This window comes from Dermacentor andersoni, chromosome 1 (assembly GCF_023375885.2).
Source record: "Dermacentor andersoni chromosome 1, qqDerAnde1_hic_scaffold, whole genome shotgun sequence".
Taxonomy (NCBI): Eukaryota; Metazoa; Arthropoda; class Arachnida; order Ixodida; family Ixodidae; genus Dermacentor; species Dermacentor andersoni.
Window position 1 is genome coordinate 239671437 of NC_092814.1, and position 25755 is coordinate 239697191.

The 25755-nt window shown below is 44.9% G+C and overlaps 1 protein-coding gene across 1 annotated transcript in view; it reads right to left on the minus strand.

The window, feature by feature from the left end:
- The window catches only part of slo (calcium-activated potassium channel slo), a 201702-nt gene that overhangs the window by 63207 nt on the left and 112740 nt on the right, over positions 1–25755 (minus strand). The window contains exons 4-7 of the mRNA XM_055063539.2: positions 20359–20373; positions 20016–20039; positions 16810–16833; positions 1999–2095 (exon numbers count right to left, since the gene is read on the minus strand). Coding sequence (XP_054919514.1) covers positions 1999–2095; positions 16810–16833; positions 20016–20039; positions 20359–20373 — 160 coding nt within the window. The remainder of the gene's footprint in view (positions 1–1998; positions 2096–16809; positions 16834–20015; positions 20040–20358; positions 20374–25755) is intronic.

Consider the following 25755-nt stretch of genomic DNA (forward strand, 5'->3'; position numbering starts at 1 on the left):
CTCTTTATATTCATCCTGCTGGAATTATACATACCAGGTGGTTTTTAGAGTGTACAGAATTTAAAATAAAATGATACAAATTTTACGGCAATAATAACGTGCCAAAACTACGGTATAAATATGAGGCAAGGCAGTGGGGGACTCCGGATTAATTTTGACTACGTGGGGTTCATTAAGGTGCTTCTAACACTAAGTAAACGAGCGTTTTATGAGTCGAGTAAACTCGACCTCATACAGTGGCGAGTATGTATATATATATATATATTGGAAATCGGCTGCACGTGGCAGATATCCAAAGTAATTCTTGAAGTAGATCGCTCAAAGACGCGGACATTACTGGGACAACAAATTTAAATGCATAACTGACTAATTAACGAAAATTCAGGAATTAAGTTTCTAAGTAATTATCTGCGGTAAATATTGCAATTTACGAATTGTATAGCCGGTGAAATTTCAAGATATATCAACTTGTAATGAATTCTGAGGAAGGCGCCGGTTTTGGGGTAGCGCCGTTAAACTTGCGGTAAAAGTGCGCTGTTGAACCCTTTATTTTTTTTTAAACAAAACGTCGCTTTATGCACTACAGCACAAAAATAACTAGAGCGCCAATGTATATTGCGAATGACTATCTCGAAACTGGTATCATCCTGAGAATTTGGTCCAAGAGGATAGAATTTGTAAACTGCAATATGTGCTGTAAAGTAACTAGTTAACACTTGAATTAGTGAAACTTTGTTAACTATTGTATTATACATTTCGACTTATCCTGCAAGTTATGTTGATCTTTTGCGTAGCCGAGATCAAGGGCTAAAATTGCGCTGTCTGCGACAAGCGATTTAGAAATATTCTGCATAGATGTAAAAAAAAAAAAGAAAGGAGAGAGACAGAGACCCAGTGTATACTGCATTTGCATGAATATGTTAACGATGACATTTCTTTTGTTCTAACTGTGCAGTTGTGTTGCTGCTGATGCGTATGCAGAGGTGATCCAACGTATGGTTTGTTTCAGTGTACGCGAGCCAAGCGTTTTGAGTGAGACACACTGACGATTTGGTTCCGCGTTCACGAGTGTTGGACTTGTGGTGTGGCACTCACGAGAGATTTGTATTTTGCGAACTCTGGCACTGATATCTCTGTACGATTCTTTCTTTCCGTTTTTAGCGTGTGTAGCGCTTTTGTACATGTGTCAGAGATAGTAGGATAGCCGTGTCGCCTACACGTGACAACGTAGCACACCCGCACGCACACGTCACTTATTCTCTCTCTCTCTCTCTTACACACACGCACACATGTGCGCGCACGGGCACACACGCACGTACAAAAATTTCTTACTCAGACACTCGTTCGATGTGCACAGAGCTTTTTGTTACTTTGTGTGGTCAACTGTATGTTCTCTTACGGGTTACGGCGATGGAGACGAAGTCGCACAATCGTGCTTGTTCACCCGCTGATTTTCAACGGCATGCGATGTACGTCTAATCTGCTCTGCCAATTGAATAGGTCTGAAATAGTTTTCCAGCTCACCGGGACGCTGAATCAGCTTTCCTCGAAGTTCCGGTTACTTTTTTTCTTTTTCGTCTGTGACGTCTCATCGGCACAATATCACGGCGACAGATCGGAGCCGGCAGTCGTCGCACCGAGTATTGAACGCAAGCCCCGATTTTGGATTTGGCGCCTAGATGGCACCACTATAGCAACCACCACCGTGAGGCGAGTTGCTCTTCAGATGGACCCGCCTGACCTAAATCTGTAATTAAAGCTACTCTGTTTCAGACAAGCAGTCTTGTTCCGATACTTGAAGGCTCTTTTAGTTACTCGACACTAAATGAACGTGGCTTTTGTAGGCCCACCTGCGAGCGTACAAAGAGTTTATAATACGAGACCTGGAAGCCGTCAGCGGATGACATTAAATCACCGACATGTCGCTTTTTACATGCTCGGGTCATTGGTGAGTTATTTTAACCGAATATATGTGACAAATAGAATATTTATACTCACACGTATAAAAAAATAGACCATGAAGAATATATTCAGAGCTAGATCTATTTGCTGCGTTGTGTTCGTCGACCAAGACTGGCATTTCTCAACTCCGTCTCTGAAATAGGAGCGTAGGCACTGTTAAAAACTCTAGTTCCCGGTAACACATACAGTCGCTGTTCTTGGAATCATCCCTCCCCGTTATTTTTTAAACTGCGTTGCACACAATACTGTGATTTAGCGGCGGTTCATCCTATCTTGCCTGAGGCACGCTCATGCATTGATCACACGCTTTGTATTTCAAGATAGCAGCATATGACGCTGTCAAAATACAAACAAGACACAATATGATGTTAGCCCCATGCTAATTGGTGGTATTTTACATGTGCGCAAGGATTTTGTGCATGTGATTCATTTCTCGTCATTACATTGTAATCCGCTAGCCAGTAATCTTAATTTCATTAATTGACTTCAGTATCCTAATCACGAACATTATTTCCAAGCTACTTTAAAAAAAGCAGGAGGAACGCCAATATCGAGCAGCCATGATAAGAATCAAAACATTTATTTTTCCTTAGCTTTCAGCAGACCCAGCGAAGGTATAGCAACTGAATTGCCTATAAGATTCTTAGGGCACCGAAAGGCCTTGAAACAGCACCTCACGGCAAATACAGATGATACAGCGCGAAGTATTGAACGGTCGAAAGGTCGAAATTTCACGACACAATTTCGCAGAAGATCCAAGCTTCCGGTAGTGCGGTACAAATACACGCCGCATTGTGCACGTCGTTAATGTTAGGCCTCTGTTTGGGCCAGACTGAAAGCTTAGCTCTTCCTCATTTGCAAAAGAAAGAAAAAGAAACGGGCATGAGCACAATGATAGCGTAACTCTCAAAAGAAGAGAGAGCCAAGCACTTTCTTTAATTTTTTTCGTTATTTTTTGAAACTTGGATCTTTGGAAGGGCACACACTCATTGCAAGGCACCTCGAGCCACGATACGCCCCCAACACAGCAGATACAATTTCACAAGACTTGCACGAAACTTGCAGGATCGGTGAGCATGCACATGCATCCGCGCATGCGCACGCAGTGATGGAGCTTAGTAGCAGGCATTTATTTCTACATTCAGGAATGCACGCAGAGCAGGCCAGCTCGGGAAGCATGCACCAGTCCGAAAATGTGAAAGCAGCGAAGCTACGAACACACAGCACTTTCTTAGATGAAGTGAACAAAAAAAAAACGAAATGAAACCAAAGTACGAAACTTATGCAATGCTACATAATAGTTACATCGCAAAGCGTTTGTAATTATCCCAGTTTCAAAATTTTGACTTTTTATTTCTTTTATGCATCTTACTTCCCTTGAGTATCATTATATGGCACGAGTCACACAGTACACAAAAGAATCAAATAAAAATGACTAGATATGTTTCGTTCAAGTTACCAGCTTGCTAGCACATCACGGTCTCGTTTACACTGTCGTCTGTCCAAGTCCGAAAACTAGAGAAAACGGTTAAAAAGCAAGCGGTCTTCATTTATCACTTTTTTTTTCAAAGATCGCGTATGTCGTAGTACACGCACGACCGGCACTTCGGATTCATAAATGAGCGCCATAATTCACTGCCCTGCACAAACCCACATCAACGGCTGACGCTCGACAGACGCGCGCGTACACGACATTGCTAGGCGGCACGCGCAGCAAGCATTTCAAGCGCCAGAAACGGAAGGCACCATTCAACAAACATCACGGGACGATATTTAGCATTGGAGCATACGGATAAATCAGGCTCATCGGCTAACTTCTGACAATTCTGACGGCCTCACATTCATTCCGCCTTTTTCTGGGCCGAAGTGAATGGCGCTCCGGGGAGCTACATCTCCTATGGCAGCGGCGCCATGCAGACACAGCCGAGGGTTTTGATGCTGCCCGGGAGAGCCGTTCCACGCGCCAGTGCTTGTCAACTAGTCTGTAAATTTATTACCATACCATGCTGCGTGAAACGCCCTGGTTGTTTCTCCTCGCGTACGATTTGCAGCGGCGGGACCCTTCTACATGTGGCCTAGCTTAGGTCAGTCCCCGTACAACCCGTGATGTCTCAGTGTTTCGCAAGTTTCATTATTAGGGCCCATGACACGGCACCTTTCGGATAGATGGGAAACAAAAATTCACATACGCCGAGCCTACCCGGTCAACCCCTAAATACTGTATTAGCTCTCCGATGACCGCTTGACTGGTTTAGCTCGTCATCCCTTACAGCTGGCGCTTTGAATTCGGTGTCAAGCACGTCATATATAAAGTTCATCGTTCACTGGCATGTGCTTTCGATTTTGTAAATAAATAAAATCGTCTACTCGTCTGTTTGCTCATCACGTTGCCACTGAAACTTCCTTTAAGTACGCTGTGTCACATATGGGCTGTGAAACTTCGTTCCTCTTTCTTCTTCTTTTTTTCTTTCTTTCTTGTGGAGTACAGCCACATTAAACCGTCAGTACCAACCAGCCCAAGTATATAAGTTCGCGGCAGTTTGGTTCTGCATATTTTCTCGTGGCGTACGACGAGGCGCCAATTTGCTCCTTTTTCCTTCGAAGCGCGACAATATTTTCATATATTAGTTGTAGAGAAATATCGTAACCCGTATTCACGTCATTGCCTGGTTAGCTTCAGGTGCTCTACAAGTGTAATTCGTTGGCGCCCTCAAGATATCGCAGCGTGATTTAAAGCCAATGCACATGAAAAGCACAGAACGCTCACGCAAATTAGACAAACATACAACACCATGATTATAAATGTCGAAGTCACACGGGATTTCAACTATTATGCCGCAAAGTGTTAACCCATATTTTGCATGGACCTTCTTATTTTGCTTTTGTAACTTTGCACGTACGCTCTGAATACGATGAATTGTGGACGCAGCGGCACATAGCTAACGCTGTCCGCGCCATCTTACAGAGCAAATTATGCCGACGCAATTCAAATTTGCTTCTAAATCGCCCTGCTAACTCAAGAGACTTCAGTAATTATTGATGGGAAAACATCAAATGGCCGATTAGTGGAAAAGGCCGGCGTATGTAGCAGCGAAAGGACGCCTAAATTCTCATTGGCTGCGACGCCGCGTCACGTGCGCGCCTCGACGGAGCAGAACGGGTGAGAGGGAACACCTGCTGCCACGCTGGCGCGCCAGGCGTTGCGTGAGGGGAGAGGGCATCGCCACGACGCCACGTCACCCTCGCTCTCGGAGGCCTGTGTTATCCGCGCTTCCCTTGTCCGCGCAAGCTCTCGCCTGCGTTCGAGGCTCCACCTCGGTAATCGCTATAAAGAAATCGCTGTATTTAAAAACAACATATGCTAAAGGAAAAACGTTGACGGTAGTGTGTTTCGAGCCTATGACCCCACGCTCAGAGGCCGAATGTCTTACACACTGGGCTAAACCAGCCCCTCCTAGATAGCAGGCCTGTGCGCTCTGCTTAATGACATCGTGCAACTTGGACCGAAATTTCCATTGCCCACCCCGGCGTCCCAAAAGCGGTGACGTCCAAAACACTGCGACTTACTCGGGCGCGTCCCGATTAGACTCTGTGGCAGTGGGGAAATGTAGCATGAGGTCACGGATCGGAGGGCCCCGGCCTTGTGCTATCTAGAAGGCGTTGGCCAAGCGTCTCAGCGAGCTCGCATACCCGCGAGGTGTTCATAACTCGGAGAACCGCCCTGCGGCGTTCAGGTGGATATTATTGCTTTCTCCAAGAAGTGCTTATGTGTCCTCGAATTTTTTTTGGTAACTCCTATCTCAATGAACAACTGCATTACTTCCAACTTAGCCACAAGCTTCAGTATTCGCGCTTTATGCTGAGAAATCTCAACATTCGACGAACAACAACGCTATCTTCCTGCGCAACTTGTGCACGCCATTAAAAACACTTGGGAACCGCCGCGTCAGCGTTGTGTTGTAAAGGGGATTCGCCGCACTGAAGCTACTCTCCTATACCAAGTAAGAACGAGATGGGCCTACACTCCTGCATGGGTATTTAAGATCAGCCGTGCTGCTTCGCCATCTTGCACTGAACGCAACGAAGTGAGCGATCTTGGGCACTTCATCTTGTTTTGCAAGCGCTTCTGTTCTAAAAGGGAGAGCCTTCTGGGGCGCTATAACGTAAAACTATTCCAAACTTTTCTGTTCCAATTCTGCTATCAGCCCTCCACGATTGGTCAAAAACTCCTTTCGACCACGCCCACTTCACCTGTCTGTCACGCGACGTCACGAAAACCGCGATACCTCCCCATCTGATATGATGTGTACACACTGATTATGCAGGATTTGACAGAAAAAAGAAAAACAGTTATTTCTGATTCGACCCCTTTTCGCCATTAGTCCTCGGCTATTGGTAAAAAGTTTTCGGGCTGCATCCACTTCACCTGCCTGTCACGCGACGTCACAAAACCGCACAAACTCACCGCGTCAAAGTGACGTGTACGCGATAAAGATGCATTAATATGCCGAACAAAACTGAATTTTCTTCGGAATAGCCGCAGGCTGCCCCGTTCCGAAAGGAATAAAAGATGGCTGCCGCCGATCGCTGAGACGCTGGCTACTCGCACCTGCCGGAGAGCATGGGTGTATTTGCGTATAATAAAACTTCTTGCGTGGCCGTGTAACGTTTTCGAGCCCTTTCGCCACGTTTACCACCTCATTCTGCCAACTCTTCTTTGCTGAGGGTCAGTTTAGCGCCATTCTTAAGCTTCCGTTGCATGCAGCCGGATTTTCGACCAGCCACCACAAGCTAAGTAAGAGAAAGCCGACCAATCGCAGACGCCGGCACCATCCTCTTCATCCGGTTATCAATATTTAGTGCACTGGCTCTGCCCCAGTGAATCCCTCTCCACTTGAGCGTTCTCCTCGCCTCTTGTCAGCCAATTAGATACGACAAGCCGCTCAGTGTAGGCAATGTTATTCGTTTTTCAAGCAAACAAAAGTGACCTCCTATGAACGAGGAGAGCGTTTGATTGGTCTGTTCAGACAACCCTGCGGGTGACCGCCCGGTGCTTGCGTCGGTGGTTACGCAAGTTTGACGTCAGGAGATTGGAATAGAAACGTATTGGAATAGTTTTACGTTATAAGGCCCCTGGACTGCATGAGAAGAAGAAGGTTTTCTCACGAATCTGCAGGACAGTTTGTTTTCCGACTGCGAATAGTGCGAAAGCAAGTATCGCGCATTTTACTGGAATTTATGGGAGAGACTGAGCTGATTGACTCGTGGTGACAAATATTTTTGACATGAACAGACACTTAGGCGGAGCACTTGCCGTCTAGCCTGCCAGACTAACCCCACGGGTAGCAACATCGTTACCACTCACCACTGCCATGGAAAAGCCCATGGCAGTGGTTCAAGGTCTACTTACGTCGCTCATTTTTTAAATGTCTCTCTCGGTCTAAAGTGATCTATTTTGGCAATTTCAATGCGTGAAAGTTTGCCTTCGAATGACCGCGCAACAAGGAAGCCTGCGTTTTCGTGGCATCGTATTGTGCTTAAGTAGAGCGGCCGTCTCCTACGTCTAGTTTTGCGTTCATATGTATAACGATGTATTATTTCTGACTATACTCGCAGATATATCAGAAATTAGCTATTATCCATTCAGGTTTGTTCGCTTTATAATTGGACAAATGTTCCGGATATATGTAACTTCACCATAAACAAGCACAAGAACAGAACAAACGCAAAAAAGAAAGCTTGGCTGAAATCATGGGTGAGAAAATGCTTCAGATATGGTTTTCAGATTTTTTAAATAAATAGATAAAGTAAGCGTAAATAAATTAAGTGTAGATTGTTTAATTAAATTATGTGTTTAACCTACACCTGGGGCCCTATAACGTAAAGCTATTCCAGTCTCCTGACGCAAAATTTACGTAACCGCCGACGCAAGCATCGGGCGGTCACCCGCAGCGGTGTTTGAACAGACCAATGAAACGCTGCCCTCGTTTATAGGAGGACACTTTTGTTTGCTTTCAAAGTTAATAGCATTGCGTAATTTAGAGGTTATTTTTATCTTACTGTCTGACCACAGGTGAGGAGCACGCAGAGGTGGATTCGGTGTGGCCGGGTAGTGAAAATAGACAACATGGTGGGTAGTGCTCGCCTCCGCGAGTGGCCCGCTTCTCCTGGCTTTTGGCGTGGTATGGTATGGTAAAACATTAATGAAGTCCTGCAGATCGTGAGGCTTCACGAAGCGGGCCGCTCCCACGTAGGAACCGGAAGGCCGAGCCTCTCGGCCGCATCGTGGGCCTGCTGGACAGCCCAGAGTTGGTCAGCCAGAAGAGGGCTGCGGAGAACCGCCTCCCATCTGGCCGAGCTGTTAGCGATGATAGAGTGTGACAGGGCACACCGCCAGAGCATGTGGTCTAACGTGGCTATTTCTCCACAATCGTGGCAGGTGGCATTGGTGTAAGTATCCGGATAGATTTTATGTAAGAGCGACGGATTGGGATAGGAATTCGTTTGTAGTAGACGGAGCGTTAATGCTTGAGCTTGAGCTAATGCTTGAGATGAGGAACAAAGTAGGTTCTACGGCTGAGATAGTAGTGTTTAGTAATCTCGTTGTAGGTGGAGGGCGTGTCCCTGTTCTTCGGTGTCCCTGGCTTTCGGTGTCTGGTAGAAAATAGCGGTGGCGTTCAACATAATGGTAAACATACCGCTAAATCGGATTATTAGCTAAGGAAAGCTGGCAAAGCGACATCATATACGTGCCGAAAAGGCTCGAAAACCTTATGTTGCCACGCAATTTTTTTTTTTTTTTTTTATGATACGCAAACAAATTCGTTCTCCCCGGCAGCTCCGAGTGGCCAATGCAAAAGCGATCGGCGGGCAGCCATCTTTAATTTCGGAACGGGGCAGTCTCCGTCTATTCCGAAAAAAAAAATCAGTTATAATAATGCATCTTTAATGCGTTTACATCACTTTGACCCAGTAAGATTTCGCGGTTTTGTGACGTTGCATGACAGGCAGGCGTAGTGGGCGCAGCCCGAAAGCTTTTCACCAATAGCGGAGGGCTAATGGTGAAAAAGACGTGGGATCACAAATAATTATTAATGAAAAAGCATTATCTGCCCCATTGAGCGAAAATTTGTCATAGTCGGCGTGACCAAAAAGATGGTGCCAAAAATGGCCGACGGCGCAAAAAGTGAAAACACATAAAAACATGCTCAGATTGGCGTCAGATTTCTCATACAGGTTCCTGTAAACAAAGTAAATTAATAAATTTGAAAAGAAAATTTCGTAAATTTCGGTCTGGGTTGGAATCGAACCCAGGCCCTCCTCGGGTACGAGACGAGCCCGACGCGACGGCGGCTGCACGGTTGTGGCTGACTAAAGGTGTGGCCTAGTGGGTGCGTCACTGGACAGTGAGACGGCGCAGCCAATGGGAAGGAGACGACGCAGCCAATGGGAAGGAAGTGGCGCCCGAGGCGCTCGTGGCGTTCCGTGGTCTGCCAGCGGTATAATGCTTTCGCATTTCCACACGTAAGCAGTATTCAGTGTTTCTGCCGAATTTTTTTCTTTTGTTCGGTCTAATCATGTATAATCATTGTGTACACGTCATATCAGAATATCAATATTTGCAGTTTTCTTGTCGTCGCATGACAGACAAATGAAGAGGGGAATAGAAAAGTTTCGAATAGTTTTACGTTATAGCGCCCGCGTTTTTCTTTTGCATTACGCCAATAGCTTAAGGTAGGTGACGTTTGTAGTACGTATAAAAAATTTGTCACTGTTGTTTCACTGCTGAGGAAGCGAATGCCGGGTGAGAGAACGAACTACGAAAAGAGAGAAAGGTCAGGGATAATTGCATCTTTTTTCCTGCCTTACGCTAGGTCAAACGAATGAGGAGAAAAGAAAACGACAGAGCGTGCGCACACGCACACGAGTGTTTACCACGTTCTTAAATGCGGTTGAAGAATCCAGTTGACTTAAGAAACCACAGCGTCACACTGAAAGATTTGTGCATGCATGACGACCGAGGCGAAGGTCCGTTTGCTCCGTGAACTATCCGTCTGCTAATCGGCTTAGTCTAGCATCGAAGAAAAGCACTTGGTCTTCCAAGGAACGACACTCGCAGACGACATGGGTTGACAAGCGGCACGCGTTTAGGCACGTGGGGCCATTGGTGCTTCTTTGAGATTATGCATGCACCGAGGGGCAAGACTTTCCAAAAATATTCGACAGGGAAGATTCTCCAGACGTTTGATGGAATATTTGGCTTGCTGCGCTATTCTAATTCATTCAAACTAAAGCAAGAAAGGCGGATAAGAGAAACATAACAGTAATTTGCACCGAACGCGCAAATTACAATGCCAACTGGGTCCGTAAAAACGTTCCTCTATAGCAGAACTTGCCACCGTTTTCATTAAAAAAGTGCACTTAAGTTTGTCAAATTTATGCTGAAACCGCTTGCCTTACTCATTGATTGTATTGTTAAGAGTGATCCTAATATACTTTAGTTCAAGGCCATATCGAACAGCACACTTTTTTAAACATGATAGCGCTAACATCGAATTCTTCATCAGATGACGCAATTTTCTAGTTTTGGTCTAGATGCATGGGCAGAAGAGAAGTGGCCCACATTTATAAGCAGTCATGCCTTTTTGCCAATTTCCAAGACAAGCGCTGTATGCTTATTACAAGTGGTAGATTATTTGCACTTCCAAGTATTCTGTGAATAGTAAAGTTGTCCCTCAAGTTCTGCGTCACAATGGATGTAATGGAAAGCTTGCATTAGCGTATGAGAGTAACAGAGCAACTTGTCAGCTTACATGTCTAGTTTCCTCTCGCCGCAACCCTTGAGGCTAAACAAAGATGAATTAACGTTTCTATTTGACTAAACAGCTTCAGATGCTGCCATCAAAAACTTGCCTAGAAGCAACTCGGTAACTTGAGTTTGAAGCAAGATTTCAATAAATCTCGCACTACATAAGCTATAGAAACCCATGCAAGTGTATAAAACTTCAGGCGCCGATTCAACAAAGCTTTTGATTCGTAAGTGCTATTTGCCATTAGCCGGCCGGCTGTCTTCGCTAATGATGGCCGACATCGCGATTGGCCGGCGTCTGCACTTACGAATCATTTTAGCGTAAGAAAATTTTTGTGAATGTGGCCATGGGGTCGAATTCACGAAGTTTTTCGTTCGTAAGTGCTCTGTACCATTTGGCAGTGGCCTTCTTTAATAAAATGGCCAGCATCAAGATTGACTTGAATTTGCTCTTATTAACAGTTATAAGGTAAGATGAATACGGGTCCAGATGCAATAATAAGAAAGCGACAAAAATGCACTGAAATCTTCTTGGCTGTGCATTTTGTTCAACCTGATGTTCTCGTGGTTCTTAAAAGGAACATTTAGCGTGCTATGTGCTTGTTGTTGTAGAACCGAGGAGCTACGACAGGCTATCGACTTCATAAAATGTGCTGAGAACCCGGGGCCGAATTCCCAAAGCTTTTCGTCCTTAAGTGCTCTCTGCTGTTAGCCGGCCACCTTTGCTAACAATATGTATAGCAACAGGATCGGCTGGAATTTTCTCTGACGAACAATTGAAGTGCAAGATGTTTTGTGAATACGGGTCCTTAATTAAAGCCACTGCCTGATACTTGACACTGCCAATATGGGACACTTTTATACAGAATCGGTCACGATATCGGTATGCAGTATTATTGCGGTCACAAAGAGTAATATGCCCACCACGTTCTTTTAACCTCTCCATGCCAAGAGTCTAGAAGATGGAGACGAAGGATATTTTAATGGCACTCAAACACCAGCCATTTAGTCCTGCAAGAATACTAGGCCCATGATCAACGTATATGCATATTATGAATAAGAGCACTTAATATCAAAGCTTTTTAGAAACTAGCAAAATCATTCGGTATTACAAATATTACCGTGTTTCGCTAACATATTTATTAGAATTGTTGTTAAGTTATGGAGACATTTACTGCCACTACGATTCGATCGCTTCTTTACTACTTTACTTTCGTCAATCTTTTGTCTCTGTGCGGGCTGTTTTCTAAATTAATTTCTGTAATTGATATGCGTGTAGTATCTGTAGTGATGCGCTTTTATGCTTCACTGTGTGCGAGGTTCTTTTGTAGTTCGCTTTTCTTTCATTTCTTTTCTTATTCTTTATTTCTTACTTCTTTCTTTTGTTCTTCTCGTTTGTAATAAAACCATTTCATCTTTCTCTCATGTACTCATATAGACTTACATTTACTAAATCAACTGAAGTTCTGGGAACCACGATCTGATTATGAGGCAAAGCGCAGTGGGAGAGTCCGGATTAATTTTGACCTCCTGGGGATTTTAAATGTGCCCTAAATGTGCTGACTGTAGAGATGTGATGGTAAACCTAATCTGTGATTGAATTTTCATGCACAACAAGCTATAGAGGGCTCATGTGTGACGTTCTATTCTTTCGATCCTTTTCGCCTTTCTGCATTTGCTGTATTTGGATTTTGTGCAGAATATCCGACTCTTCAGTGACCTATTTTCTTGGACTTGCATCAGTTAATCAACAACTAATAATGCCTGAACGCGTCGAACACGTCAGCCTAAGTTCTTTTTGAGTAAGGCGTCGCCCGAGAAGTGCTTTTTATTGCGAGGTAATAAGGATTGCCTTCAATATTTTAGGTGAATATTCTGGATACAAGACATTTTTACATGCACGAATCCTTAAGTAGACAATGCTAATGCAGCTACGTCGAAATGGTAGAGTGTCGCATGCAATAAAAATTCGCTATTATAGGTGCAATGATAGCATTGTAGAGTAACGAAGCCGCATCACACCTTACTTAACAGGGGTCAAATTAAGTGATCCCAGATAATAATAATAAAAAAAGATTGCCAGCCTTATTATCGTAATGCATTTTGTACGCACGATACGTAATGACAACAAGATTATGTTCTTCTAATTGCCCTAGTCTTATCGCTAAGTATTGTGTAAAATTTGATATTTGCATTCTTTACAGTCGTTGTTGACTGTATTTTATTTACTCATATGTTTTCACTGCTTTCGTATACTATGAGCACTGCTCTGTGTTTGAGATTCTTGTTTTATTGAGTTAAATATGCCAATAACAGGCTGGTATCCTCTCCCCTACTTGCACAATGTTCCAACTGCAGGAACCCATGATCTATACGTGTAAAAAGATGACGAAAGAGGGTTTACAGCTAATGATGAACATGGACGTGGAGGCGTCATAATGCACAATTCAGTGTGCACGCGGCAAAACATTGATAACCACAACACATAAGCATGCGTTTAGGTGATCACGCATAGCAGTCATGAAACATTGAAACAAGTCTCGATGGGGCATATTTCTGAGTCCATTCACAGAGCTGTTTTGAGCCTTCGCCTGCACTCTGCACACGCAAAAGAAGGGGAATGTTGAAGGTGTAGGTAACGGAAAAGAAAACTAAAAAGCCAGAATATCAAGATAATTGTTTATATAGGGCACACTTTCATGGAGAAAAGTTAGAGCTACGTTTTTCGATGCCGGAAATTGAAGAAGAAAATCCTCGGCGAATGTTTTGCGTCTCCTTATTCGATTGCCAGCCGAATAATACAGATAAGGAGCGCTACAGACTCTCTGTGAGATTTATCCGCTACAATAAGCTTTTCCGAGGTACCTTTCAACAACCTGCCACACATTCTGAAGGACGACGGCTTCAGACGCAGGTAGTCAAGATTATAATTTGCATAGATGAGTTAGAACAGGCAAATCACTATAAATTCTTTGCTTAGCTAGTGCTACAAGGACAATAAGTGTGACGAAATTGACTGACTACTGGAATGGGGTAAGTGAAAGCCAATCGGGCTCTAGTTCATAGCTTCCGTGTGTGCTCGTCGCAGTGTTAAGAATCTACATTCTCTCTCTACCCTATTCCCATCCCTTCTTGAACCCTCTATCGCGCTACCTCACTACTTGTCAGTTTCGGTCGACCTTCGCCTGGAGTGCTTTTAGAGCGTTGTAATCCCTACAATTCGTCACTAGGTAACTTTTGTGCGCAGTACGTTTAGTGCGATAGTATTCCTTTTTTTTTTTTGCGTTTCCTTTATGGGAGTACCGTGGATGAGCAGTTGCTGGCATTAGTGTGCAACAAGAACCCTCACCTAAAGCTAAGGAGACCGCAAGGATGTAAGGCAATAACACTAAGTAACATGCTCTGTGCTGCGATACCCCCCTACATCTCTACACCCCACACGGGCGTTTTGACACGAGAGCCCATCTCAGCGGCCTGCTTCAAAACTTCACGACTGCGCTGCGTACCGTGCTTAATACAAATGACGCTGCTGCGGCGCGACAGTGGCTATGTTGTATACACGGTGCAGGGACACGTGCGGAGGGAGGGCGGCCCGCTCCGGAGCGTGCTCCGTGCAACGGCAAGCAGCGCAGGACGCCGCTGTGCGTCATAGCCTCACAGCTCCTGTGAGGCAGGCCGTACTTACTGCGTGTCACTGTGAGACATGTTTTTGGTGACGGAAAAGACAGATATTCACCAGCAAGTCCTGCTTACGTCTATAGCGCACTTATTAGACATCGCAAAAGCAAGAAATCAAGCAGCTACTAATTGTCAAGTTAATGCGGGCACCCGTGTTACACTGGCTTAAACAGCACTAGCTGAGTGCTAAGGAAGGACAACCATTACAAAAACTCGTAGGTGCTTACAAATTTATTTCTTACACAGCTCTTACAAACAAACATGTTTCGAAATTGGACCCGTGAATTTAAATGCTCTCTGCCTGGGCACCGACTTTGAATTCAAGCTCTGGGCTGCGTAGGTCTCAAAAGCAAGCGCCGAGTACAGCCATCGATCCCTGCCTGCGCGCATAGGCCCTAAGTAATTGCGGCGTTTTCCTAGCTTCTGTGTTCTAAAGTCTTTTGTGAGCAGCGATCCTTTATAGTAACCGTGAATTATGCTGCGATCATCCTGCATGGGAAGCTAAGAAAGGATCACTCAGCTTCGGTCAATGCCCGAAAATTTGAAAACGTTCACGAGCTCGCCGCGAATTTCAGAGTGCATCCTCTTACTAGATGATAAATTTCGCTGCGCTGTCTGACCTGCGAAACTGTCTTGTGACGGCAACAGTCTTGACACTCTAACTTCCACGCAAATTGAGGATGCATGTCGACAACAGGGCTTGTCGCCTGAATTTACTATTTGTAACTATTCACCACAAGAAAATTTCGCTGAAGACTACCCGAGCAATGCAGCTCTAATAAATCCTTTCATTAATGGGAAATTGGGACAACTTTAGCGTAATCTACGATCTTTGAGCCCACTTCTGTACTAATTTTTCGTACACAACTGAGGCTTGAGCTACGCTGATCCTCCTGATCTGAAGCGTGTAGTTCCATGTAGCCCGAAGTTTAAAATTGCTCTCCGAAGACACGGGCTTAGTTATCCGATGTTTAGACTGGCTGCCCCTGCGCTCTTCCTCGCGAACGATATCTTGGGCCACGTAATGCACACTCATTAGTACACTGCCTGCCTTCGATGCAAAGGCCCAGAGATTGAGAAGCGCAAACCCCTTTCTCTAAAACTTCGGACTGCCGGGAAACAAATGAGATGGTGCGGGGAATAGCCTGCAACTTTTGAAAGAGGTGGTCCAAAAAAAATTGTTATAGGAGGTGATTTAGGTTGCGCCATATTTAAAGAAGTACAGACGTCAAATTTTCATCTGTAAACTTGTTCGTGCTCGGAATGATAGAAAGTTCACGAGTCACTAATACAGTTCCAGAACGTGGTACACTTTTTTTTTTATTAGTGCGAACGTTTTTATGTTAGCATGTTTCGGTTTTCGGGCACCAGATAACATACATGTACCGAAGTCAAATGTGTTTAAGTGCGTCCATGGAAAACGACGACAAGTCTCACGTTGGTTTCGCGACATGAAAGGAAACAATCGATCGCGGGTTGCCCGAAACTTGTTGAGATTTTGCCGTTCCCTGTGCGTCATATTAGCCAATTTATTGCGCCTCGTTAAAGTTTCTTGAACCATTTTGTAACAGCATGCGCCTCTTGAATGCCACATACGTTCGACTATTTATGGAAAAGAAACTTCTAAAGCTACGAAATTATTTGCTGGTCGTTTACGGATTCTGCACCTTGACTCGAATTCACTAACGGTGCAAGAGCATTGCTGGAGGAAAGTAGGCGCAGTCGAAATTTCAGCGTCTGTACTCCTTCAATTTCGCCCATCAGCTAGGAAAAATAAAGAAAAAAGAAGGAAAAAAATCAGGGCTGCGGACTAGGAGACACGTAGTGAGCTCTCCTCTCGTTTTTCGTACACAGAATATGCAAATTTTTGAGCGTGCAAATACCTCTTTTTTCGACATTGTAATGTCGTTCTGCCTTCCTGTACTCATGTTCGACATATTCGTCAGTGCTGAATAGCTTCCAGGCTGTATAGACCTCTGTTAGCTTCAGCCCAAAATTGTAACAGCGAAAGACTAACAAGCTTCGTGCACTGGCCAGTTGCTGACTTAACCTACACAAATGTTGCCGCACCAGCTGACTTGTAAGCAATAGCACTGAACGCGTGGAGATGAGAGCAAAGCCTGTAAAGGAGAAAGCTGTAGTCTGCTACCATCTTTCACGTGTAGTTCTTCCCACGTTTGTATTGTAAATGTTTTCATGGATTTTTATAAAACCGTTGTCGCTGATGGACACAGTTTCAACGTGTCAGCCCATTGGTAACTTTCCTTCAGTGGCATTTCAATGCAGCGCTGGCCGGTGCACAGCAAAACACAACATAAGACGACAACTGACATTGGAATAGTACGAAGTGGCATACTTACTGGTATCTTTGTTGTTTTTCATTACTGATTGCGCCGCAAGGAAAAGGAATGCGAATAAAGAAAAGGAAGAGTTTTTAGCGAACACATATGTAAAAAATGTTTTTACTTTCTTCTGCGCTTGCGAAGACGTGGCCACAACACGGGCATATGGCAAATCGCAAGACCAAACCTACACGGACTGGCCATTCAGCGCAAAATATGGCCTGCATGCCAAAACCAGATCTACCGTATCACAGTCTCATACGAGTGGCACTGAAGTACTCGTCTCAGCGTTCCCGCCTGTTGGATAGTTAAATGGTGTAGCAGGCAAAGTTCCCGATGCGTTCTCGGTTGTAAAGCATGCTCGATTTACTCCTCGAATGCACGTTTTGTGCATTACGTATAGCAGAGTTACCGAATAGATATGCGCGCATATATCAAAAGGTATGCTTCAATGCACTCGTTTCATCTTTCGTTAACCTCAACATTTTCTCGCACCGCACTGGATGGTTGGACTGCCGTGAAAAAGTATCCGTTCCAATTTCATCCTTGAATGTAAAAAAGTTACGTACAAATTTTCTAAAACTCCGTAGTTGAGCTTATACAGCTAATGATTTATCGCGGCCTGTCTCTGTCTCTCTTTCTTGCTTAGACGAAATTGTCATTAGTCATCTCGCATTCAGAGAGATGCTTCGGCTCTTTTGAAGTGCGTATTAGATACTAAATTTACAAAGTAAGTTCTCACATATATACGCCTGCGTTACGTTTTTGCACCGCGATATTTTTATTCGGTGCAACGCGTGTAATTTTACCTGACCTCAATCGAATCGCGCCAGCTCCAGCAGCACAGCAGTAATGGCTCTGCGTCCTGAATCTGCACCCTTCGCCTGCTATATTTACCGCCACGCGAGGATTTCCACGGCCATCCTGGAGGCCTCAGCGTACGTCACATCCGGACGTACGGAGGCTTACTAGCGGTAAAGGGTTTTTGCCGCACGAGTCCCCGCGACAAGATAGAAGCGCTCAATGGTTCAGGTGAAGAACGTTCCAATGTTGACTCGTTTCTTTCTTTCTTCTTTTTTTTTTTTGGAACCTCCGTAATGTATGCGTAAGCAAGCCGTCTAAGCGACATTGGTGGCATGTCGGCCTGGCGGTGACTATGGCGTGCATGGAAACCTTTCGTGCTTCGTCCTTTACCTTCGGGGACAAGTCATGGGGTCGACAAAAATGGCGTAGCAGGAGCTGGGCACTCCGTCACCTAGGCTGCGGTGATTCTATTGCGAGCCTTTCATTAGCACCTATCGAGCAGCTGTGGGTTGCTAGCGCGACACGCGAAGCTTTGTAGGTGTTCTTCGCTACTCATCGCTGCGGATAATAACGTTGAAGAACTCGGGGATAATAATGACGGTACGGCTTAAGCCTGGGCTTTCACAACAAATGTCACGCAGAATGACGCATAACATACGCAGACTCACCCTTTTGTTGGCAAAGTAATTACGAGGTTGGTGTGAAAGTAATCGTGAAAGTAGGTTTTACTGCTTTGAGTGCAACGAAAAGTGGCCTTGGGCGTGGGAACCCGTGGGGCAGGTATCCATAAGCCACCATCGCGAGATGCCTACGGTGGGGCGCCAGCGGACCGTGCACGTTACGCCCGTGAGTCGCAATAAACACAGAGACAAATAAAAAAAGAAGTCTCGGTGATGCAATAAAGGTCTCAAAAATAAAGTATGGGCAGAGAGACGCCCAACAACGATTATTGGGGGGGGGGGGGGGGGGAAGAGGAAAAGGAAAGCGCGCATGATGAATTACGTGCGCACACCTTCAGCTACACTGGTAACAGGTGGCGCAAACATTGCTCTTTTTATATATCCGCACACGGCTGGAACTTAAGTGAGAATTTAAGCCTCTGGGGGCACGCAACAGTGAATTACGCTTTTACCTACGTTAACCAATAGCGCTAGGTTTCGATGCCCAACGCGGTACGCTATTACGTTAATTAAGGCGGCAAGGAACACGGCGCAGCAGTTAAGCATGCGAGGCGCCTTGTAGCTAAACTATACTGCCCTGTTTTCACTGTCGGAGCACCGTGAATGTTCTTCGGTCGCGGCGCCGCGCAATGACCGACTGCTTTGCCGGGACAAACAAAGGAACGCCGGGAGTAAACGCCATAAAAGGTGTACCAGTATAACATTATAGCGTGCTGGTCACCTTTCTAACAATACTATTATCGGTCCAGCGAGCTCCAAGCCGCGCGCACGCTAGCTTTACCTCTACTATAGCGCAGGTGCTATCAGGAGCGGTAACAGCGCCGGCATAAAGCAGCAATGCAACGACAAAGCGAAATGAAGTGCGATGTAGTATTCGTTGCTCTAGTCCAACATTGTACGCAGGGGGAAAAAAATTTTAAATATGGTTATCTGTAACGCCCCACGAGGCTCAACAGTTTTGTTTCGATACTTAATTGTAAGATTCGCAACTTCACGCGCTCTGCGAGCCAGCGCCTGGTTTAGTCCTGAAAATGCGTCACAACATTCTCGACGTTCTTTGTAGAGACGGAACAGAAACTCAAACGACGACAGCACTAACTGCGGCTGGGCTGTGCACTAATCAAGGCTGACGAAAGTGGGCCGCGAGCTTTAGCTGGCGCTCAGCGCATGTCAAAGCTTTCCAAAAACTGGGCAATCGGCCACTTTCTGTGCAGGTGCTGCTGGAACACCGCCCCCATCGCCCGTCGGCCCATAAAGCGGTGAAGGCGCTTTTGTGTTTCTTAAGGACGACGGGTTTGTGCGACCATCTGTGACTTTTAATGCAATTTCTGTAAGACCACACGCGTCAGCAAACTCGCCACAATTTCCTTCTTTCCTTCCCTCCTCTCTCTCCCTGTGATCTTTTTTCCCCCTTTCCCATTCCCTCGGTGTAGGGTAGCCAACCGGACGTTATTCTGGTTAACCTCCCTGCCTTCTACTTTTCTCTTCCCTCAGCGCATGCCGCTGGTTGGCTTAAGAAGACGCAACCGCAGCGCTCAAGCACTACTGAATGCCCCCGCAACTGTGATGTTTCGCCGATATAAATGCTGCTCACGAATTTCGGAGATCTTTGTAAGTTATTTTCTCATGCTTACTTCAGTGCCAAGATGTTACATAAATCTTATTTGCTAAAATTGCCCTTCTTTTGCTTGCATGACTTATATCTGGCAATTTCGCGTTAAAGACTTGGTGTCAACTTACTGTTGGATCATGTCGTGAGGACCGCTGAGACAGCAAGGGGATGAGTGCAGAAGAGACAGGAAAGAAAGCCACACAATTAAATATTTGTCTGCCTAGTATGTGGGAGTCTGTTCCAGGAGAACAAGCTGGGTATCTTCCTTAGTTGAAAAGTTTCCCTATGGTTATTACACATTACAGGTGGCATACTAGAATGACAAATAACTGGTTTTAAGAGTACTATACTTAACGTCAAACATACTCTCAAGTTTTGCACAAAGGAAACTTTAGACGGAAATGAGTTATGGTTTTCTTTTTGTGTTACAAATTATGCACCGTGCGAATGTGTTTTGCAATGAATACTTACTGTATGTTTTCACGGCTTGTGGTGACAATGAAGATGCACAAGAAAGTGAGCATTAAGAAAGAAAAAAAAGGAAAGACATGTTTGGTTGTAGGATCAGTCAGTGACAAAGCAAAGCATACTGGTCATATTGATAGCAAGAGGTAAATGCCCTGTTCTCAGAAATGCCCGAGTGGCGCAGAAGACAGAAAAAAAGGGGGGAGTTAAAGATGGAAGTGTTCAGATGCCGAAGAGATGAATAATAATAATAAAGAAAACAAGCTTGTTAAGATCGCGTTAGTGTCAGACACTGCACGCTTATTGGCACATGTATTCACACCAATTGCTGGGTCGTTCACACAATTAGGGCAAGAAAAGAAATTCTTGAGCATGGCCTAATCGGAGGTCCCAAACAAACAACTAATGAAAAGGTAATGTCTAGTAAAATATATTTAGTAATAAACGAAGATAAAAGCCTATTGTTTTAGGCGGGGCATGGGTGTGCCGTGCAAGTAGTCCAAACGAAAGACAGTATTCAAACCAAGCGGACAGGAAGAAAAAAATGACGCTTGTCATGTGGTACCTGCTACTGAACCGAAGAAAGGAGGGCGACCAATACGGCAGCCGTAAAGAGGCAGAAGATAAGATTGGCCATGGCGATTGGCCAATCGAGAAAGAGCCGGAAACCAAAATGAGCGGAAACAGAAGAGAGCAGAAAGCTGGCGTCACTAAACAGCACCTACTGAGCACACTGTACAATTCTTTCAGCGCAAGATCTTCTCTATATCTACGCAAAATGCTCATATCAGTTCAAAAAACATTACGAAGAATGCGAAAAAGAAAAACGTACACTATTGAAAAGCGTTTTACACACTAACTACCATGCAGAAAATAACAATGCACAGGTACCGTGACTACAACTACGTGTAATATACACCACCCTCCAACCCAGTAGTTGTATCGGGCAGAACTATGCCGGACCTCCTCAACGCTCAACACACTAAACAGTGGCGCAGCTGTTTTTACAGTCCTGACTGCTTTGCGCGGTACATCAGCACACACGCTCACTTCCCCCTGCACCTTGTTGACATTGTCCAACGCTTTATGAATAGCAGAAGTGGCAGAAGCTGCTTTATGCGCTGAAATATCAAACCCACAACACGAAGAGCACGACATTTTGCTGCGCACCGCATCGGCACGACGAATGCTGAAACGCGCAGAGGTCGGCGGCGTGCGCGTGGCTTCCGAATGCTCGTCACTCGCACGTATCCCCATGCCGACGTGTCAAAGCACGCCGGCAGTCTTTCTTCTCTCATGTTATTGTTTGAATTCACGCTTCAAAGGTGGTGGTGAATTAGTGCCGACACATCGCTCCCCACCCAACAGCTTCATTATATTACAGCAGTAGCAAGTGTCCAGAAGGTTAGTTTGTGGCTCAGGACGGAACAAGGAATTTTCGGTCAGCGCTCACCGGAATGATTTCTACATGCTGGTTACTACGATTGGAAAATTGTCACAAGTGCGTTTGCCAAAGGAAACCGAAGGAGAAGTGTTGCATCTCTAACGGGTGAACTGTGCCGATGTGTTGCGCATACAGTGGCACGTTCACACGCGCGCAGACACAATAACTGCATTTATTGCGGGCGACATGTTCAAGAGTCGAAGCAAAGAGAAGCGCGCACACTGGCAGCATCAAAACTGATAAGCATAGAGGGCTCCTCTGTTCGTTGACCGAATTATCCTAGGCCTTCCACCTGAACACCCGGGAACTGTAACGCCAAACCGCAAGTTTGTTCAGAGGCAGGCGCTTCACGTACGTGCAAGGTGCATCCAGGGCCGAAGTGCGGTTTTTGCTTTCGCAAAGAAAGCGAACATATGAGCGTGCCGCGGAATGAGCTCCATTCTGATTAGCTCGCAGCGCCTGCACAGGCGTGTTTGGCTTCCTCCTGAGCTGCGTTTCTGATACGGAGATTGTGCCCACAATAAGAGCAACCAATAAAACCGCGTTTGCGGCAGCAGAGACGATCCACGAGAGCTTGATGCCAGCACAATAAGGCAGCGAAATAAAAACAGCAATATATCTCTATTTATTTATTTTTATTTATTTGTAAAATACCTTACAAGGCCCCTGCAATGGCATTGAGTAAGTGGGGCATAGAATCAAGTAAGCACATACAATCTAGTAACAATATGAAGGTAAAGAAAAACGACAACACCAGCCTAAAAATTGAGCGATGCAATGTACCATATTATAGGGTGTCCCAGCTAACGTTAGCGAAGCTCTTCAATTTAAGAAAAATATTTAAAAACATGGTGCCATACGATTTTAAAGTCTGCGGTGTTCGGTCGTTAGAGGTCTGATGACATAACACTGTAGGTCTTATCTTTTTCCAACCCTTTTTTTTTTCGCTGAACATCTTGGCTAACGGTAGCTGGGAGACATGGTGTAGTACCTCACCAGAGTACGACATCCAGGACTGATTTATTTATTTTAATATACTCGAATCGCCTTGTAATCTGATGCCTTTCAGCGGCTGATTCGTCCTTCCTCATGATCCCCTCAATATGCACTGCCCAGTGCTGTCCAATTGGGCAGTACCGTCGGAACAGAAGGAATGGTCATATTCGGCGTTGCAAGAACGTTGCGCTGTCGAACCAGATGTTATTGAATACAGATTTCTGTATCGTTTTCGTAAATTCTCGTAAACTGTAACCGCGGTATGTCGAAGTGGAGCGAAAATTCAGGTTCTCTCGAATGAAAATATACCCGCGATCTGTAATGTGCATCGAACTATAGCACATGTGCGAAGAAGAGATCCAGCCAGTCAGTATACGGAGCTCTTCTTTTTCGCTTAGCACAGAAGCCGCCTTCCATTTTGACTAAAAATGGCGCGAACAGTGATACAGACGTTTTTAGAGATGTAACGGTTCGCACAGAACGCCTGACACTCGATTGCTTCTATACGTAGCTGACTGCTGGCTTCTCAGAATCAGTGACGGCGCTGTCATCCCTCTGATTTTTCAATCGCGAGTTGGCCGTTTCCTTTTTTTTAAGGTTCATTTCGTCTACTGCTTCTAAAAGATGAATATATATATATAGAAGACAAATGGCATGAATGCGAGAGAGGTTATAACCCTTGCTAGGCGCTAATACGCGACGATAGTCCACGGCAGGAAAAGCTCGCGAACAGTCTCTGTGAATATTGAACATAGTACATACCGCGCGTTTCTATAAGGACTGACTGAATATTTTCTGAAATTTTTAAACACAGGTGATTGCTGACCAAGCTTGGTACGTGCCGCCCACAGCAAAATTCGCGTGACAATCACCAATATAGTTATTAACTTAACAAAAACTAATTGATGATGTCATTTGCGATTATTGCGCAACTTCTAATGTCCACCAGTGCTATGACGCTTTTTGAGCAAACAAGAAAAGTCATTTTATCTTATGTCGCACGCCATGTTTATTAAACAGATACCAATGTCGCAGGAACATGCGGTTTATATAGAGAGAGTATCTTCAAAATTAAGGTATCAGTAACATTAAATATAAATTAAGGGGTTTTTACGTGCTGAAAACCACGATATCCGGCACGCTATAGTGGGGGACTCCGGAAATTTCGACCACCTGGTGATCTTTAACGTGACCCCAATGCACGGGACAGAGGCGTTTTTCTTTTTTTCTTTTTCATATCGTCCCCCATCGAAATGCAACCGCCGCGGCCGGGGTTCGATCCCCCGATCTCGTGCTTAGCAGCGCAACACAACAGTCGCTAATCCACCACGGCGGGCATATGTCAGTAACTTTAACAACGCTACGGTATAGCTTTGCAAATGCCGCTTGCACAGGTGGTAGTTTGTGCTTTTTTGGCGGCCAGATTTCTGGCAAACAAGTAGAGTAAAAAATACATATTTAACAACATTTTGTCAATTAAGATTTCAATTTCGCGATTATCGTATATGTTTATATTAGAAACGTGAACACCGTACGATTGGAAAACAACAACATTTTTGATATTCTTCAAGGGCGCTTGTAGGTTGCTGCTGGCCGGTTGTGAATGGCTTTGTGGACTGAGAGAGCCGCCCACCTATAGTGCGAAGAGAGAACACTTTCTCGCTGCTTCGCACCATAAACGTTCATTCCTCCTCCTCAAAAGCGCTTGTATTCCGAAATGTTCGTAATGAAATTTGGTTTTACGATAGTTATCTCGGAATGTCTCTGTACGATAATTTAGGCACCTCGCCGGAAGCACAACAGGGGTTGCCTTTTAGTTATATTTTTAACAAACCTTTTTCTCCCTCCCGCTCTAGCTTCCCTGCAAAGGCGGGAATTGTGGCACAAACCTCCCACGTGACGCAGCCGATTTCGCATCGCATCTAGAAGCCGGCCGAAGGTGATAACAGCTGCGCTCCTTTTGCCGGCCGACAGGACAAGACTGACCCTGCAATGAGCTACGTCACATAGCAGGTTCGTCCTCGTGTGTCCGCCTCAGCATGCTAGATTAGCGCGCAGAGCGCCATATTTGATAGATTTCTCGAAACACGAGCGCTCTAGAAGAAGTGAACGAAATGAAGTTGCCATCGAATAGTATTGCCTTAGGTTTCTTCATAAACCTGTACGATAATCACAAAATTAAAGAAGTTGATTAACAAAGTTGATAAAAAAGTTGGTATTGTTAATTATGCATTTTCCGACTCGGTCACAAAAACTGTGCCAGCTAAAGCGAAAAAGCCACCTTTGCAAGCAGGATTGGCCTGGCTAACGGAGCATTGAATTGAAATCGCTAAATCTAGCGGACCCATATCTGGCATCTGCTCGCATATGTAACCGCGTTTCGCAAAGCACGTTTTGCAACACTGCTAGGAAAACCTATCGCTGCCTTAAAGGAGTATTGACACGTATTGAAACTCTACCACATGCCTTTCACGCGTACAAGGATGACACTAGCCAAATATGATAATTGTGAAGCACTTATAAGTAGGGGTGTTTCGAATTTTGAAATTTACGAATCGAATCGAAATCGGCTATTCGAGAAAAACGAGCCACGAATATCGAATTGAACATCGTGTATTTTCTTGTTTCTGAAGCAACGTCAAATGCGAAGTTTGCACGGAGCTCGTTTGGTTAAAAAAAAGAAAAGGAAATTAGGCTTAGACACATTGACATATGTATGTAATACCGTGTAAAATGAGAGGTCTGGATAACTGAGAAGCTTGTAAAGGATGAACGACTGCTTTCAATTATCTGGTGCATCATGGTAATGACAGTAATAAAACAGAGGAGCAGCATGTTCCCAGATGCACGTACAAGGTTGTGTTCGCTGAGGAAGGGAAGCGTGAGACTACAGCACCGCACCTTGTTTTAAAGGGATGTAAATGTAGCGAGACTGGCTAAGTACTAAGTGGGAACAAATTCGC